The sequence below is a fragment of the Oncorhynchus mykiss genome, chromosome 21 (genome assembly GCF_013265735.2).
Source record: "Oncorhynchus mykiss isolate Arlee chromosome 21, USDA_OmykA_1.1, whole genome shotgun sequence".
Classification (NCBI taxonomy): Eukaryota; Metazoa; Chordata; class Actinopteri; order Salmoniformes; family Salmonidae; genus Oncorhynchus; species Oncorhynchus mykiss.
The window spans coordinates 28,921,353-28,940,835 of NC_048585.1; the positions used below are offsets into that span (position 1 = coordinate 28,921,353).

The following is a 19,483-nucleotide window of genomic DNA, read 5'->3' on the forward strand; positions in this document are numbered from 1 at the left end:
GGGTGTGCACAGGGTGTGTGTGTTTCAGATGGATTAATATGCTGGGAGACACACACACACACAGCCCAGGAAAGAGTGAAATATTAATGTTCCTGTCAGCAAGGCTTTTCTCTGGTTCTGTTCTCTTACTCTTTAGTCAATGAACAATGGTGCTTTTATCCACTACTTTAAAACATATCTACCAAGTTATAGATACAATTAGTTTCATTAAGATTAAGTTAATACTATACTATACAGTATGCTTTGTATCATCACAAAATAAAATTCATTCAAACTAATCTCTCAAGCATGTGTTATGTTATTTGAACTGATAATAATGAATCATGCAGTCATTGGAAGATTTGACCTGGCACAGATTTGTTTTGCCAAATTTGACTGTGGTTAAAAAGTAACACTTTTCCGACCAAATGATTCTGAGGACATTCCTCCAGGTCTTCCATCTGTCACGTTCCCTTATCAACCGGAAAACCATCATCTGCCTACCTCAAATGTTCTTCTCCTTTCATAATGTCTGTACTGTAGTGGTTGACCTCTGGTCTCCCGTCCAGGATGTTGTCGGTGCAGAGTAGAGAATCAAATGTTTACAAGTAGATGCATTTTGCTACACCCGCAATAACATCTGCTAAATGTGTGTATGTGACCAATACCATTTGATTTGATTAGCTGTTCAGAGAGCTGGACCGAACCCACAACGTTGTGTGTGTTATAGCGTCTGCGACGGAGCCTGCCTCCAGGCCTGCTGAGAAGGATCTCCTCTACATGGACCACCACCACCTCAGCTACAGGTCTTCCCACCATAGAACCAGGACCTGTACGCAGAGACCGCTCTGCCAGCATCAAACCCCTCCATGACAGTCCACCATGCAGGTATCATGCACTATCCTCTACTACCCTTTTCTCTCCATCTCCCTCTCTCCATCTCTCTCTCTCCCTCTCGCCATCTCTCCCTCTCTCCATCTCTCTCTCTCCCTCTCGCCATCTCTCTCCCTCTCTCTCTCACATTTCCTTCGTCTTTCCCTCTTTTTCTCCCTATCTCACTCTTAGTCAACCGCCATGCAGGTAGCAGCCCCTCTCCTCCTCGATAGACTCCCTCTCTCTCTCTCTCTCTCTCTCTCTCTCTCTCTCTCTCTGCTCGTCTTTATTTCTCTCCACATCCAGACGTCCGACTTGCTTCCTGCTGCTCGAGTAACTTCCCGTAGGGGTCATCCTGAGGCCAGCACAAGGCCCTCCCCAGCTGTAAACCCTCCTCCTTTACGGCCCGTCATAGTGAAATATTAGACCTATAATGCACGTGCAACACTGATATATTTTCTTAAGTGGTGAATGATGGATGGGTCATGTGGGAGTTTGAACTGGAGAACGTAGGATGTTCTATGTGTATGCCTGTCTTTGAAGGAGACTGTTTGTGGCTCCAGTCCTGTGGAGTGCTCCTCCAAGGCAGCTGACCTTCATCTGTACAGAGACTGCGTTTTTAGCATCCAGCAGTCTGAACTGACCCTAGTCCTCTACTTCCTACCTTATACTCTCTAACCCCTACCTCATAGCACTTTGTAGATCCTAAAGGTTTGGATATGGGTAAGAAATATGCAGAATAAACCACCTAACCTGAGATGATAGGATTGTTTGAGACATACAGATGATAATGCACACCAGTTTTGTGATTCATTCCATTTCCACTCTGTGTCAGGCTCAGAACTGGCTGTACTCTCCGGGGACCAATCTTGTGTTGTTCTGGCCAAAACAACATCCCTTTTGCTGCTATTATTTATCATCTAAATTGTTCCTTTTTTTGAGATATTGGTTGAAGCTCAGAGTGTAACAGTTAATCCTGAAGTCAGATCGGTATCTGCAGACTTCAGTCTGGCTCTTTGGCGGCTTCCTGGAGACAAAACATTCTAGAATAAATGTCCCAGGGAGATTTTTATCCTGTATGTCAGAGCAGGATTAAAATACTGCTGGGGTCACCACCCAGTACACTCTCAGGAAAAAGGGTTCCTAAAGGGTTCTTCGGCTGTCCCCATAGCAGAACTCTTCTTGGTTCCAGGTAGAACCCTCTGTGGAAATGGTTCTACATGGAACACAAAAGGGTTATTCAAAGGGTTATCCTATGGGGACAGTGGAAGAACCCTTTTAGGTTCTAGATAGCACCTTTTTTTTCTAAGAGTGGAGGGTTCATGTTGTGGAGGTGATGCTGTTATGGTAGTGTCTGATCTGCCACTCTTCAGGGACAATGGAAGTTGAATAGATGCTCTGTTTAATTGCGAAAAGCAACACGGTTCACCATAACAGCATTCAACAGACAGTGCAGACAGACTGTGGTTGTGGCATCCTGTGTGTTAGATTATTGTGACTTACTGAGGTTTTGATATCCCGTGTGTTTTCCAGCATGGTGAACAGTGAGTCGTGGAACAGCTCTGTAATGCTCACCATCTCGAAGAGTCGCTCCATGTCTGCCTCCTACTCTGCTTCAGCCACCTCCAACCACCTCTACAACAGACGCATGACCAGACCAGGTGTGTGAGTGAGTGTGTGTAGACACTTTGCGTGACAAACAGAGAGTGATATGTTTAGTCCATCAGAAGAGAACAGGTCATTTAGAATGATTCTAATGTTATGGGGCCATGTAAGAGATGCAAGAAATGGGTCAAACCATTCTCTGTCCATTCAGTGTGTGCCTGTGTCGGTGCATGTGTGCAAGTGTGTGGGCCGTATGTGCAATTTCTATTTTGTCTTTGTTTAAATCGTGATCTGATTTGTTACATTTAGTTGAACATGTTTCCCTCCTAATAACCCTGTTCTATCTCCAGGTTACCCCCCCTCCAATATATCTCCTCTGGCCTCTCCCTGCCACTCCCCTCCGGTCCAGGGGACCCCTGTCTCCAGCCCCACCACCAAGTCCTGCTCTGTGGACCTACCGGACCCTGCGGACAGCCAGGGAGAGAGGCCCGTGGACCGCCAGGCCCCACACAGAGCATTAACACACAGCATCAGTGCACCTAGCTCCACCACACCGCACTGGGGGCCACCATCTCTCTGCATCAGGTAGCACGTTCACGTACTTACAGATATACACAACACAGATACTGCCCTTTTTGCTGTCACAAAGAGGTACAGAACATACACACAGAGAAAAGCTTGAATGTGGCATTCTTGCCCGTTACTTCACTGATCATTGGCAGCGCTGTCTAGAAGACACGGAAGCAGAGACTGAGGAAGTCGTGCATGTAGCTTTAAGCTCAGCCTCGCTGAGTCGGAGAAGAGACGTTGTTTAACGGCATCATGCTGCTTCATCGTCCTGTGTGTGTGTCTGTTCCGTGTGCATGTGTCTTACAAAGGGTGAGAGATGAGTAACGAGAGAGAGAGAGAGAGAGAGAGAGAGAGAGAGAGAGAGAGAGAGAGAGAGAGAGAGAGAGAGAGAGAGAGAGAGAGAGAGAGAGAGAGAGAGAGAGAGAGAGAGAGAGAGAGAGAGAGAGAGAGAGAGAGAGAGAGAGAGAGAGAGAGAGAGAGAGAGAGAGAGAGATCGAGATCGATCATCTGAGGCACATGGACTCACGCCAGAGAGAGATGGGTGAGACAGTCAAAGAGAGAGAGAGGGAGGGGGAGAGAGTCAAAGAAAGAGAGGGGGAGAGAGTCAAAGAAAGAGAGGGGGAGAGAGTCAAAGAAAGAAAGGGGGAGAGAGTCAAAGAAAGAGAGGGGGAAAGAGTCAAAGAAAGAGAGGGGAGAGAGTCAAAGAAAGAGAGGGGGAGAGAGTCAAAGAAAGAGAGGGTTAGAGAGTCAAAGAAAGAGGGTCAAAGAGAGAGAGGGGGGGGGCGAGGCATATGGAGGGGGAGCGAGGCGCATGGACTCACACCAGAGAGAGAGATGAGACAGTCAAAAGAGAGAGAAATAGATAGAGACTTTCTCTGAGGCATATGGACTCACGCCAGAGAGACATGGGAAGGGAGTACTGCGGTGTATTCACTAGGAACCAAATGGAAACTAACAGGGAGGGACCTATTGTACCTGAACTTGTCCGATAGAAACTCTCATTTCCATTGTGAAACGTTTTGTTATGGTTTGCACGAGTGGATATGATCTGCTGAGAGAACTTGATGATAAAAAGATTGTGGGAGCTGTTTTGTTAGACCTCAGAGTGGCTTTTGACGTTACCGATGTCTAACAGAAGACAGAGGGTGTTCTTTAATGAAAGCCTCTCCAACATAATCTAGGTTGAATCAGGAATTCCCCAGGGCAGCTGTCTGGGCCCCTTACTTTTTTCAATCTTTACTAATGTCATGCCACTGGCTTTGAGCAAAGTCGATGTATGCATATGACTTAACACTATACACATCAGCTACTACAGGGAGTAAAATTACTGCAACACTTACCAAAGAGCTGCAGTCAGTTTCAGAATAGTGGCAAGAAATAAATCCTAATATTTCAAAAATTAAAAGCATTGTATTTGGGTTAAATCATTCACTAAACCCTAAACTTCAACTAAATCTTGTAATGAAAAATGTGGAAATTTAGCAAATTTAGGTGACTAAACTGCTTGGAGTAACCCTGGAATGTAAACTGTAATTGACAAAACATGTTAATGTAACAGTAGCTAAGATGGGGAGAAGTCTGTCCATAATAAAGCGCTGCTCTGCCTTCTTAACAACACTATCAACAAGGCAGGTTCTGCCTTGGCAGCAGCAAATGGGGATCCTTAATAAATACAAATATACACCCTTGGCTCTGGCTGTGTTGAGAGGAAGAATGTCGTTGATCCTGGTTCAGCTAGAACAGCTGGTCTGATGATGTGAGAAGTGATCACTGACCTGGACTCTTTGGCCTTTTATCTGGCCTTGTTTCCTCTAACGCTACTGATGTGGTTAACTCTTCGCTTATCCTCTTGTTCTCTTTTCTCCTCTCCCATTAGATATAAATGTAGAGCCTATTTTCATATCGTAGTTGTTTACATGTTTTGAATATCCTTTGTTTATCTGTCCTTTGTCCCTCTCTCAGCTGTGGTAGACCGTACAGCAGGCTGAGCCATGGGGAGGGATCTATGGACAAAGGGGACAGAATACCTCACCCTGGTAAGTAGTAAAAGGACACTTATCTACTTCTCCATATATGACTTCTCTCTTAGTGTTACATTTCTATTTGCCACGTTGTGAGCGTGTCAACCACCTGACTTAACCCCTGACCCCTGATGTGTTCTGTCCTATAAGATGACCCGGCAGTGGCGTCGTCAGACTGTGAGAGCACCTACGAGACCAACCACAGTGACAGCAGTGACTTTGCACAGAACGAGGAGGACGGGGAGGGGGCCAAGAAGCCCTCGGACACCCAGGACGGATGCAGGTTGTACCAGCCTGAGGGCATCGTCTTGCAACCCCTAATGCCACCTCTAGAGGTAGGTTCCTCGATAGAAATGCATTGAGTGGAATGAAAATGGGTCTACAAATATGCTAAACATTTCATGGCTGCAATATCAATAAATCAACACATTATGAAATTATGAATTTGATTCGAAGAGCAAATACCAAATAACATGCTATTTCCCTATAAAGTGCACTACCCTACTTGTAACATACTATTACCCATAGCCACTTGAAATTACCCTTGATCCTGACCCCTGACCTCTAGGACACACAGCATATCCTGGACCCAGAGCCTCTGGTGATGTCAGAGCTGGATCCTCTGATGACTCAACTCAACAGCTGGAACTTCCCCATCTTCAACCTGGTGGAGAAAACACACGGCCGCTCAGGATGCATCCTCAGCCAGGTGAGAACAGGCCTCAGCCAGCTGAGAACAGGCCTCAGGCAGGTGAGAACAGGCCTCAGGCAGGTGAGAACAGGCCTCAGGCAGGTGAGAACAGGCCTCAGGCAGGTGAGAACAGGCCTCAGGCAGGTGAGAACAGGCCTCAGGCAGGTGAGAACAGGCCTCAGGCAGGTGAGAACAGGCCTCAGGCAGGTGAGAACAGGCTTCAGGCAGGTGAGAACAGGCCTCAGCCAGGTGAGAACAGGCCTCAGCCAGGTGAGAACAGGCCTCAGCCAGGTGAGAACAGGCCTCAGCCAGGTGAGAACAGGCCTCAGCCAGGTGAGAACAGGCCTCAGGCAGGTGAGAACAGGCCTCAGGCAGGTGAGAACAGACCTCAGGCAGGTGAGAACAGGCCTCAGGCAGGTGAGAACAGGCCTCAGGCAGGTGAGAACAGGCCTCAGGCAGGTGAGAACAGGCTTCAGGCAGGTGAGAACAGGCCTCAGCCAGGTGAGAACAGGCCTCAGCCAGGTGAGAACAGGCCTCAGCCAGGTGAGAACCAGTGAGTACAGGTGAGAACAGCACATCTTCAACCTGGCGGAGAAGACACACTGACAGTCTGGCTGCATCCTCAGCCAGGTAAGGATAGATACAGCCTTAGTCAGGTGAGAACAGGTGAGACTTAGCTAGGTGAGGATAGTTTTTAACTGGGTGGAGATTAGGCTGCATCCTCAGCCAGGTAAGGTTAGCTACTGCAGAGCCAATTGATAAAAACCCAGACCCATCCAGGTAAGGATAGGTAAACAAGTCAGAATACTGTGGTGAAAACAGTCTATCGTGAATCAAGAGAGAATGGCTCAGACTTTAAACCAAACTGTATTTAAAATGCATTTAAAATCGCAACACAATTAAGAAAATACATTACGACAATGCAATGAAAAGTAGTTAAAGCAAACAGGAAGCAGTAAAAAGTATGAATAAAAAGAGCATAAAACACATATGATGTTTAAACAGTCACTGATTAAAGGCCAAGCTAGAAAGGTGGGGTTTTAAACGTGATGTAAAAGCCTCAATGGTGTCTGCCCCTCTTACCTGACAGGAACAGCTATTCCAAAATGTAGGGGCTTTGATAGACAGAGGAATCCGCTCACCGATTTGGCCATCGAGGGATGCCTGTGAATAAAGCACTGTGAGATATGGGTGGGATTACACTGCCATCTACTGGTTGAAACAGGAGTTACAAGTAATTGGAATTGCAGTGTACTGTAAACCAAGACGGGAGTAGGGTCGTTCCACGAAATGAGTTCCATTTCGGAAGTGTATCTTGGTGAAAAACAACTTTCTATTTCACCTGATTTTAACATTCTGTCATGAATAGCACATGTTCAACTTAATAAAAAACATGTTCTCATCTCAAGAAGTTCATAAAAAATGACTATAATATCAAATAAAATGTTATTTGTCACATGCGCCGAATACAGCAGGTGTAGACCTTGCAGTGAAAAAGGCTTACTTACAAGCCCCTAACCAACAATGGAGTTTTAATAAAATACCTAAAAGAAAAGTAAGAGATAAGAGGTAAATAATTAAAGAGCAGCAGTAAATAACAATAATGTGGCTATATACAGGGGGTACCGGATAGAGCCAATGTGCGGGGGCACCGGTGTCAAGGTAATTGAGATAATATGTACATGTAGGTAGAGTTATTTAAGTGACTATGCATAGATAATAACAGTGCCAATTAAGTGCCAAATAAAGTAACAGGGTTGACCGTAACAGGGTTGACCGTAACAGGGTTGACGATGTGTTTTTCTTCTCCAATTGATGCTTTGCCCACAAATACGAGTATAGGATGAGTCAGCAACATGAATTGGTTATGAGGGAACAGATTATACACTTAAAAGGGAGTTTTTCACTGGAAAGTTATTTTAAAACACGTCTAGCCTGTCTGTCTATCTGTGGGTAACAGGGTTGACGTGTTACGGTCGACCCACTCAGTTTCCTACCACAAAACACCAGAAATGGCCAGAAAGAGTAGGACCAGCTCACTGTTTTTATGCTATGATTTGATTATTAAATGTTACATTTTTCTTTTGAAACAAATTTTTAAAAGGAATAGTTTCACCACATTAAAACGAGAATTCGGGTTCACTTAGCAGGGCTGACCTTTAATCACATGAAATAAATAAAACGCTTGAGAAATGACTTTATCGACGCGCCAAAGTTACCACGGTTTTACGATGATGGTGAACATTTTGGGATTAAGTGAGTTAAAATCTTGCTAGAAGTCACAGACGGTGCACAGAGGCATAGCTGCAGGGAGTAGGGGTGCTGGGGTTGTGCACTGGGCCTTTACGAGTCCTGTATTAGTGGACCTATATGGCCTTATATAACTTTCTCCACCCACCCCTCCCTCGTCGACCCAAAGTTCTCACACGGTTATACACAGAGGGACATGTCAAAAGGCAAAATTTTTCAGAAAGTCGTTAATCATATAAACCAATCAGATGTATGGAATTTTTCACTTGGTCTATATTAAAGTGCACTTCATTTAATATAACAGGCTTTTAATTCAATATTGGTGCACGATTTCTACTTAAAATATCAAAGGGACGCAAAGGGGACTCATTTCGGGGAAAGATCCATGAGCAGGATCACAGCTTCAGGTGTGAAGAGGCCAACTAGGTGGATGGGATAAGGCTGCTCTATGTGTGTTCCAGGTTTCCTACCGCCTGTTTGAGGACACGGGACTGTTTGAGACGTTCAAGATCCCTGTCAGGGAGTTCATGAACTATTTCCATGCTCTGGAGAACGGATACAGGGACATCCCATGTGAGCAAACGTTACCATCAATCCTCGATGTGAATATGCTTTGAAAATACACACACAGTTACATCAAGTACTCGAGAATATCAAAAACATTTGATTGAAGCTACCGTAATCCAAACTCTGTGCAGCTGTGGTGGTAGCACTGCCTATTCTATCCACAAGAGGGAGTGGTAGGCTTTCTCAATGCAATCACAGCACTAGTTCTGTTCCCTCTACCTCCACCTGTCTCTGTATGGTTTGTGAGGCATCATTATCATCCAGTGGACTAAGTTAGTACTACAGTTGGCATCTCCTCTCCCTCCCCATGCAGACCACAACAGGATCCATGCCACTGACGTGCTCCATGCCGTGTGGTACCTCACCACCCAGGCCGTGCCAGGCCTGCCCAACCTCCTCACAGACCACAGCTCTGACTCTGGTGAGGACACACACGCGCATATGCAAATACAAGCACACACACACATGCACGGACACACACAACCACACACACGCGTGCGCGCACACTGCTTTCCTCCACTCTCCGTTCCTTTGTGTTCTGACGGAGGCTAATATCCTATGTCTATAAGCCTACTGTTGTATGCTTGTTGCTGATGGCATCCTTCTGGGGCTCAATTAGCTGCTGTATATTAATTCATACACACCAACCACATCAGTAGCTTATGTGAAATGGCATAATTACATCAATCAGCCTTACAGTTTGCAGACCGGAGGCTGTGGAAGTTCCCAGAACAATGTTTCCAGTGAGATCAGATGACCGTTAGTTCATAGTCATCAACAGTTCTTTTACCTCTCGCTCTCTATGTAGAGCTGTTTCCATAGAAGCCTATCTCTTCCAGAGGAACACAACAGACACCAATGTCAACACGCTGATCTTGATCTGTTTGTTCTTCACAAAATCTGTCTGACTGGGCTGGCAGATGGCCTACTTTGATGGCTGAGGGGCAGGGTGGCTGGCTGTCTGTCATTCTTGTTGTTTGCTGATGCTCATGTTATCCCATATACACATTTGCCCACACATTAGCACGCTAACGCGCACACACACAACACCCATTGACCCAAGTGTTTTGTGCTAAGGTTTCTGATTTGTTACGACAATGACAGTCACCCCTCACCTCATTTATCTCTCTGACCCTTCTATCCCTGTGTGTGTGTGTGTGTGTGTGTGTCCAGACTCTGACAGTGGGCTCCTCACCCCCAGCCATATAGGCCATACAGGGTTCCTGGTCTCTAAGATGTCTGCGGTGATGGAGGAGGGTTATGGATGTCTGTCTGGCCTCATCCCATCCCTGGAGCTCATGGCTCTGTATGTGGCTGCAGCCATGCACGACTACGACCACCCTGGACGGACCAACGCCTTCCTCGTGGCGACTAGCGCTCCTCAGGTAGGAAGGGAGAGAGGGAAGGAGGGAGGAAGAAGAGGGAGAGGATGGATGGATGGATGGATCTAACTAAAGGAACTGGAAAGGTGAAAGCAAAGTCCCCGGTAGATGTCCACCAATAATACTTTATTATCTTGTGTTCTTCTCAGATCACTGAAGAGATAAATGGAGGAAGACAAAAGGGACCACTGAGATGCACCAATGATAACTAATGAGTGACGCGTTGCTCTCTGTCTCCCCCTGTAGGCCGTGCTATATAACGACCGCTCAGTGTTAGAGAACCACCACGCTGCGTCGGCCTGGAACCTGTTCATGTCGCGGCCAGAGTACAACTTCCTGGGCAACCTGGAGCATGTGGAGTTCAAACGCTTCCGCTTCCTGGTCATCGAGGCCATCCTCGCCACCGACCTCAAGAAACACTTTGACTTCCTGGCAGAGTTCAACGCCAAGGTAAACACAACCGATGGTCATGAGCTTCTAATCTATACATTTCTCTTTGATGTACAGTGCATCTACAGCTGAATGGACTGAGGCGCTGTGTCATTTTCTCTGGCGATGGACAACTTACAGTATGTCAGTAACGAGCCTGTAGGAGAAGATCTGAGGTTTGTTTGCTCTTACGCTCTCCTGGCTTCTCTCTGATAGGTTGAAAGGAGGTAGGGATAGAGGATGTGAGGACACGAGGAAAGACATTTGAGATTCATTTAACCCTTGCTTCTCTCCAGGTGGGTGATGATGGCTGCTCGGGCATCGACTGGTCCAATGAGAACGACCGGTTGCTGGTGTGTCAGATGTGCATCAAACTGGCGGACATCAACGGCCCACTGAAACACAAGGACTTGCATCTACAGTGGACCGAGGGCATCGTCAATGAGTTCTATGAACAGGTACATCTATTAGGTCTAGGTTTTGCCAGAAGATACCGACCCTACCGTTACGCTTGTTTACACTGAGCTGCACTGGGGTCAGAATGCAATCATGGTTACAGTAAGACACCGTGGAGCCGGCATGAGATGTGCATCAGAAAACATACCTCAAATGCAGGAATGGGATATGCCACTGTACTCCAAATTTGACCTCTCACAACACTGCTCCATCGAGAAGCCTGAAATACTGCTACTTTTCCCAGGAAACTGCACTTTTCATCCTCATGCTAGCGAGCAGTAGCCACCGCTATGGTGACCCGAATTGAATTAAATAAACGTCATTGATCCCCAGAGGGGAAATTGGGTGAATGATGCATCTTGCCATGCAGATCCGACATTTGCATAATTACAATGATTGGTCCAAGGGGGGGCGCTGCATAATTTGTGGGGGACGACATGTATACAGTTGCCTTGTTGTTGCTGTCTTTCTTGATCAGGCAGTTTCCCCCCATGAAACTGCCTGATCATAAAATGGTCATTACACTACCTTCTGCAGAAATAGCTATGACAGACTTGAGAGGGTGTAGAGGGGCAATTATATTTCTCCATCAAATGACATTGAAATGGGTTCCTCTTGGGAATAAAATAGAAGGCAGGCCACTTCATGAGTCCATCACAGTACTGCTCAGTGTGAAGAGGTACAGGTGCCTGGAAACAGCCCACTCTCCAGTAGCAATGCTGCTCATTGGTCAGAGATGGACGAGTGCCTAGCAACCACACCGCTGATCAGGAAGAGCGACTCTTAAGATGTCAGAAAGCGATCAGTGTGTAGGCTGATATATTAGAGAAAGGAGGAGATAGGAATCGTATTGGGCAATGAATGGAGGAGCATATAACGCCCCACCCGGCAGACTGTCGACCAATCGCGTTCACGTGTCATGCTGTGTCGCATGGTTGCTAAGCTAATCGTCATGCAATCCCTTCTTGGTCAGGGTATGAGTCGACAAACCTGACTATTTTCCTCAAAAGTACGAAATGTCACGATTCCAAAGCTATACGATATTGCAGGGACAAAGTAAATTATCTCACATCTCGGAAAGATTTGTAATGTTGTACTTATTTATGCTTATGTTGGGTTTTTGAACTAGCGCCCAATTGACTCCCATCCACTCCTTGAAGGAGTGCTCTTCTTGTCCCAGAATTGCCCAGAATGCACCACGTGGCCCATTGACGATGCATGGGCAACGTAAACAATGGGCGTTAATACAATTCCCATCAGAATAGATAGAACCAATGGATACTCCCATTCAAATCAAAGTTCTCTGATGTGGAGTCGTGGCCATACTGGGTCTACCAGTTCTGGAATATTCTATGCCAGTGTTTCCCAAATCCATCCTTGGGTACCCCAAACCAGTCCACTTATTTGACATATTTCGGAACTAACACGTTTAACTAATGAGTGGCTTGATGATTAGTTGACCATGTAATACGTGGACTGGTTGGGGGAACTCAATGAGAGGTTTTATTTATTGACTGAAATGTTGAACTACTTTTGTTCTTCTGTGTCTTCATCATTAACGTTGATGTAACACATACCGTCCTTGTATGTAGGCAATGTACTGCATAATGCATCATCTATTCAAAATGGAAACCCTGGCATTGATGGAGAGACAATTAGATTGTTGATGTGTTGACAAACAAAATGCACAATATGTCACTCTACAGTGATCGGGGCACCAAAAGGGTGTAGGGTCTCATCAGTGCTACTGTGATTGACAGCGCAGTCTGTCTGTCTCTTCAAAGCCTGAGCTCACTCAATGATAAAACCCAAACCCTCGTTCAAATGTCAGATCTGCTTGTGTCCTTGGAGAGAGAGGGAGGAAGAGAGAGATAAAGGGGGAGGGAGGTGAAAGACACAAAGACAGGGAAGTGAAAGGGAGAGGGGGAAAGACGGCGAGGAGAGAGAGAGGAAAAGATGGGGAGAGAGAGAGAGAGAAGAAGTGTTGTTGTACTGCAGTTTTGCTGACCTACTTGTGTCATCAGTGACAGCCCTCATTCACATAGACGGAGATGCAACAGTAGCAACACATCAGATCACAGAGCATTCAACTGCACTGACTGCACTATACGTCAAGGCATGCACAGGTATAACACACACACACACACACACACACACACACTATGGTCAGAAGGAGCATACCCCCAATCCTGACGCTGACCATTAACACAGTGAAAACATCTTAAAGATCTGACCCTGAATCAGTGGTTGAGTTGTAACTTTACCTTCTCCTTGACACCTGTCTTTAGAAGACGTTTTAATGGTTCAATACGCCCCTCTAGAGTAGCGCATCTTTCTCTTTTTCCCTCTCTCCCCCTCTTCACTTCAGACACTCATTTCAGTCCACTGCACTGACTGACGAAAGCTCCGCTGGTTACTATGGCAACAAGAGACCTTGCCTGCTGCGGTCCACTTCGAGTGTATAAGCCCCTGACGTCAACAGACACATATATATGTATCCGGCTATGTATTACTTTGCTATATATACGTGATCTTGTCAGTCAGCCAATACTGGACCTATAGATGAACTTGTAGGCTTCCTCGAGCTAGATAGACGTGTGCCTTTTGCTGTATATGTTCTTGACCCAGTTTGAAGCTTTGATTATTCAGTTGCTAATCCCACAGGCTCTGCGCGCTGTTGGTTTACCAGTTTAGAGACTGAGACGGGCTGGTGAACAAAATGAGAGAGTTACAAATTTTGATGTGTTTTCTACCATCAGCTAGAATGCAGTTTTTACATCATTTCTGAATGTAATTTTCTCTCTCTGTGTATTAGTACCTTAGCTGTGACTCCCTGCATTTGACTCTAATTTCCCTCATGTCATTGGCTGGTTGATTGATTGATTGATTGACTCACTTTCCTCAGTGCCAAATGGTGACGTAAAGAGGTCATTCATATTATATTTACATTAGTCATTCAGCAGAAGTGCTTACCCAGAGCGACTTAGTGCACTGCATTCATCTGAAGATAGCTAGGTGAGACAACCAGATATCACAGTCATTGTAAGTACATTTATTCCCAGTAAAGTAGCTATCAGAAAAGTCTGTGCTAGTATGAAAAGACAAGTACAAGTGTTTAATAAAAGCAAAAAAAAAAATTTTTTTTTTTTTGGGGGGGGGGGGGGGGGTGAAAGGGGGGTGCTGTGGGATGGATCAAAATACTTTGTGAATAGGTGGGTTTTCAGACGCTTATATCTAACATTCTGCCATGTTTACCCATAATGCACCACTCCTCAGGGCGATGAGGAGTCGAGTCTGGGCCTTCCCATCAGCCCCTTCATGGACCGCTCTGCGCCACAGCTCGCCAAGCTCCAGGAGTCCTTCATCACGCACATCGTGGGGCCGCTCTGTTCCTCCTACGACTCCGCCGCCCTCATGCCGGGGAACTGGGTCGACCCCACCGACGCACGGAGGACGGAGGGAGAGGAGGTGGGGGAACGAGAGACAGAGGAGGAAGAGGAGGATACAGCAGAGGAGGATGCGTCGACTAGCTCTGAGAGTTCCCGTAAGAGCATGTTGACGTTCATGTTGAACTTCTTTGAGTTGAAAGAACTCCATTAACAGAAACCTGTTGAAATCAAAGCTCAGCTTGAAATGGCCCAGGTATTGAGTTGTTGATATAGTGCCCATCAATAATGCATGTGGTGGATTTAAGCAATAAGGTATATTGCCCATATTTCACAAACACTGCGGTGCCTTAATGCTATTATAAGCTGGTTACCAACATTAATAGAAGTAAACCAAGTCAGCCAATCAGCATCCAGGACCCAAACGACACGGTTTATAATTAGCAGTAGATGCAGAAGCCTCAAATACACTAGGCTACCTGGTCTGCCCTAAGTGTATTTGGTCTTCCCAGGTTATCAGACCCTGCTTTGTAAGCCCTGTCCACAGGTTGTATTGATAAGGGTTTGCGTGTACAGTATAAGGGGATAGAGATGTAGTAGGTTTTGTTCTGAGGGATTTTTTCCACCCCCTACAGAGAAGCACGTGGTGAAGCTTAAGAAGAGCAGGAGGAGAGTGTTCTGTCCCATCACTCAGCACCTTCTGGACAACCACGAAATGTGGACAAGAGTCATCGCCTTGGAAACCCGGGACACACCGGACAGAGAGGCGCCTAACTGCCTCAGCAACCCCGCCGAGCCAATCACAGCCATCCACGAGGAGGAGGATGAGCCAGCCAGTAAGGAGGCGCCAATAGATGGCCAGGTAGAGGAGACAGAAGGGGAAGAGATGGGGCTTGCAGAGGAAGAGGAAGTGGTCGAGCAATCGGAGACTGCAGAGAAAAGGGAGGAGGAGTTGGAGTGAGAGGATTGTAGTTGACCCTAAGATCAGGAAACGGAACGTTTATCCAAACTCATGCCCTCTCCCTAATATACTTTCTGACTCATGTCAGAAATTATGCCCTATTCCTCATGTGGTGCACTAGCTGGCCAAAAATAGTGCACTATACAGGGATTGGGGTGTTGTTTGAGAAGCAGACCCTGATATTTGGTTGCCAGCAAATCACTTAGACACAACACTGTAGAAGTTTGGAGTAACATGTGCCTAAAGAAAACAAGGTGGAGGGAGGGAGCGGAAGCTGAGGAGGATGTGGGATTTATTGTTTTACTACTATATTGGATCAGGTTTCCATTTCAGAATCCCTCTCCCTGACGAGGTGCCCGCAACGCAATACGGGCCCACAGAACACTGACCCCACTGCCAGCCTCAAGACACAGCCGGCCATACAAGTGGTCCGCATCCACCTGACCGCCCTCACAGAACCAGGGTGTACAACGTGGACTGTACTGAATAGACAGTACAAACACTAGCTCCCGAGGACAATGAGATGAAAGGGCGGGAAAAAGCTGTGTCCGCTCTGTGTTGGTTCTCAGGAGAGGACTGGGGACTAGGGAGAGGAGGGCCAGTGTTGATACAGAGTGTGCTCACACACACGCATGGAGGCAAACACACACTTACACACACACACACACACACACACACACAAACCCATCAGAAGATTTGCTAGCTACCCCAGGAAGAGGGAATGGGAAGTCTAACATAGAACCCTGTAGCTCTGAATAAAAGCTTCATACTCAGTCATGGAAAATAATAATCTCTTCATCTCTCTCCTTTCTTCTTTCTTTCTTTCTTTCTTTCTTTCTTTCTTTCTTTCTTTCTTTCTTTCTTTCTTTCTTTCTGTCTTTCTTTCTTTCAATCTCTCCACTTTTGTGTCGGTCATTCAGGCTCTTTTTTCCCCCTCTCGCTCCTTCGCAGTTCCACAGGACCCAGGAACACTGACACACCCCACTGGGCACACTGGTTGAATCAATGTTGTTTCCACTTCGTTTCAATGAAATTACGTTGAACCACAGTGAAATTGGTATTGAATTGACGTCTGCCCAATGGGACCCAACGCAGACCCCTCATCACAGTGTCCTTGTGCCCTTTGTCATTATTGCTTCAACCAACACAAGTGATTGTTCTTTCCTTTGTGTTATTGGTTTGGGGTTTTACTTTCTTTTTTTTCTTTTTTTTTTTTAACATTGGCCGTAAGATATTCGCTCTCAGTGGCGTTTGTGTTTTTTTAAACATGGCGTGGGGACTTTTTATTTTGTTGCCTCTCTTATTTTATGTACCTTGTATTTTGATTCTCTGCACACTACAAAGGGAATCACTTTGAATCTGAATCACACCGTTTCTTATAGAGTTAGATCTTTCTTTTATTCGGAAGCCTCCGTTACGTATTCCAATGTAAGATGTTTGATAAGTGCAGAATCTTTTCTCTCTTCATAGCCTTGACCCAGTAGATGAGGTCATGTACCGCCTCGCTGAAGAAGAAGCATTCATATTTGGATTCATCTGTGGATGTCAATCTGACCATGACACTGAAAAAGAGATTCGCCTTTTTCAAAGGTTCTCTACAGCCGTCTTCATTGATAAACTATTTTGTAGAACTCTCTCGTAAAACTCTTTTGATGGTACACTGACCTCTAGCCTGTGTTTCTGTGCTCTCTCACAAGGGGATCCACCACCCAATACCCTGACAGGAAGTTCAGTCAAGAGAGCCAATGTCGAAAGTACACAGATTCTCTTTCAGTATCTTCAGCGATTCCCCATCGAGTGAGCAGTCTCACTCCGTTCCTTCAGAGAACCACGGTTACAGTCGTAACCAGGCATTTTTGAACTCTGGCAAATCATCTATTTCTCCATCAGGCTGAAATGATAACAGGCCCTGGGCTCCAATATCTTTCAGCTAGTCAAGTGATCAAAGAAAGCTAATTGCTGAGTGGCCCTTGGAAAGCCTTGAAGGAGATGTGGAGGAGCCCAGAGGTTCAACCAAGAGAACACGGCTACAGATATACTCCACATACCCACAGAGAGACTGTGCTGCTCCATAGAACATGGTGAATCACGCATGGGGCTGAATGCAAAGCAAACAAACAAAAAAATATCCATACCATGAAAGACCATACCAAGTATATCTGTCTGCTTAGTGTGTGTTTGCTGACTCCCACAAAGAAGTTATGTATTTATTAACGTCCTGATAGTTTCAACATTTCAGCCATAGGTCTAACATGGTTGAACTGTAGCTACCCCATTGTAGCTATCACATGATACATCTCCCTGCAGCTATCCCATCTCTCCCTATCCATCCCGCTCCTAGCCCAGGGCAGCTCCCATGACATGACCAGGCAGATCAGGCCTAAGCAGGTGTGTGTCCGGAAAGGCACCCTATTACCTACATAGTGCACTACTTTTGACCATCGTCCTATGGACCCTGGTCAAAGTAGTGCAGTAAATAGGGAAAAGGGTGCGATTTGGGACACAGCCCTGGTGGACTAGCCAGCCAGCCTGAGCCAGGCAGCATGCTGCAGTCAGCACATGGACCAGTGCTGGGCTCCCTGTGGCTGTCCATAGCCCCATTTGATGTCTAGAGAGAGAGAGAGAGAGATAAATTGGTGGTGACAGAAGGATGAGAGGGAAAGGTAGAGGAAACAGGAGAAGAGAGAGGGAAGTGAAAAGGATATGAGAGAGAGATGCGGATAAGAGAGAATGGTATAGGAGAAGGAAGGGGATGAGAGAGAAAGGGAGATGAAGAGGGGCAGAAGAGAAGCGTTTGGGGGGGGGGGTCTCTGAGGTTGGTCAGATGTCTCTTTTCTGTTCACTGATGGTCTCTGTGAAAACGTCACTTTGAATGAGGAGCCAATTAAAATGTCTGTCTGTCTCTCCGTCTTTCTGTCTGTCTGGTTCTCCTTGAAGATTCTACCCTTAACAGATTGTTGTAGCCGGTAATATTATCAGGAAAAAGTATTTGTGGGGTGACAATGTTTAAAGCAATACTGACACTTAATCTGTATCTGGAGCATTTGAGTTGCGCTCCGTGACCTCTCTCGCTCTCTCGCTCTCTCTCTCTCTATCTCTCCTCTCTCTCTCGCTCTCTCCCGCTCTCTCTCGCTCTCTCTCGCTCTCTCGCTCTCTCGCTCTCTCTCGATCTCTCTCTCTCTCTCTCTCTCTCTCAAACACCAACCTCTTTGTTGTGTGATCTGTTATGGGTCATTATTTAACAGTGGCATTTAGTGTTGTAGCTGACATAACATCTTGTGATGGGCTAGGGGCCAGGTGGTTGAGGGAATCATTAAAATAGTTATTGGCCCATATTAAACGATACAGAGAAGAAGAATCAGACATTGCTAGTCAACCCCTGACCTATACATCTGCTGAGTCACTGCCTCATCTGAATAAGGCCTTTCACGATTTCAGCGTGGCCTAGGGGGAACTGAACAGTAACCGACCCAATGGAGTGAATGCAAAAGCAATATTCACAGCCTATGATGACCTGTGTGTGTGTGCGTGCGTGGATGCGTGCTTGTTCTGCGGGATCATTTGGGGGGGTATTGTGAATGTGATTTGGTGGCCAAAGTTAATAATCTACTGTGGGAGGACAGCAATATATTGCTCTTCCTAATATGTATGACTAGTCCATCACTAATTCCTCGATGTGACCACACTTCCACTGTACCTATTCAAGTCTTGACAACACCTAGCCAATGAGTTCCGTCACCAACTGTGATTTCAGATAGCTTTTGGAGTGGTATATATCTCAACATGGATTTCTAGAAACATCCGTTTCTCCACTGTTTGGTTTCCATGCAGACCAGAGGTGGATGGGAGATGGAGAGAGATAAGAGTCGGGAATTCTACGCTGTTCCTTAATTGAGCTGTGGACAAAAGGAGTCCACGCGTTGGGAAAGAGGGTTGGGGCCTTTCAGATGCTGGGTCTTGGAACGATGTCATCCTTTACACGTTGTCCTCCACCTCCCTCCTTCTCGTCTATTGTTGCATGCTAGCTTCCCTCTGTTTCGGTAAACACAGGATTGATATGACCCTTGGCAACATCACTGTGCGTGCCTGACACACGGATACAGTGTAGAGAGGCAGTGGGAGAGTGGAGGGAGGGACAGCAGCAGGAGAGGGAGAGATGAGAGAGGGCTGTGTGTCATAGCGGATAATTGGTTTGTCTTTAAGTGACACTCGCTGTGTCTCAAATGGCACCCTGTGTGTGTGTGTGTGTGTGTGTGTGTGTGTGTGTGTGTGTGTGTGTGTGTGTGTGTGTGTGTGTGTGTGTGTGTGTGTGT

General features: G+C 46.1%; 1 protein-coding gene across 2 annotated transcripts in view; it reads left to right on the forward strand.

The window, feature by feature from the left end:
• LOC110501052 (cGMP-inhibited 3',5'-cyclic phosphodiesterase A) overlaps positions 1-19,238 on the forward strand; it is a 76,582-nt gene extending 57,344 nt beyond the window's left edge. For both annotated transcript variants that reach the window (XM_036957576.1, XM_036957577.1), the window contains 13 exons: positions 710-867; positions 2,386-2,513; positions 2,808-3,042; positions 4,990-5,063; positions 5,199-5,383; positions 5,617-5,757; positions 8,451-8,562; positions 8,870-8,977; positions 9,730-9,941; positions 10,185-10,388; positions 10,664-10,825; positions 14,100-14,367; positions 14,845-19,238. In XM_036957576.1, the coding sequence (XP_036813471.1) occupies positions 710-867; positions 2,386-2,513; positions 2,808-3,042; positions 4,990-5,063; positions 5,199-5,383; positions 5,617-5,757; positions 8,451-8,562; positions 8,870-8,977; positions 9,730-9,941; positions 10,185-10,388; positions 10,664-10,825; positions 14,100-14,367; positions 14,845-15,170 (2,313 nt within the window). In that variant the 3' untranslated portion in view covers positions 15,171-19,238. The remainder of the gene's footprint in view (positions 1-709; positions 868-2,385; positions 2,514-2,807; positions 3,043-4,989; positions 5,064-5,198; positions 5,384-5,616; positions 5,758-8,450; positions 8,563-8,869; positions 8,978-9,729; positions 9,942-10,184; positions 10,389-10,663; positions 10,826-14,099; positions 14,368-14,844) is intronic.
• Positions 19,239-19,483: the final 245 nt, after the last annotated feature.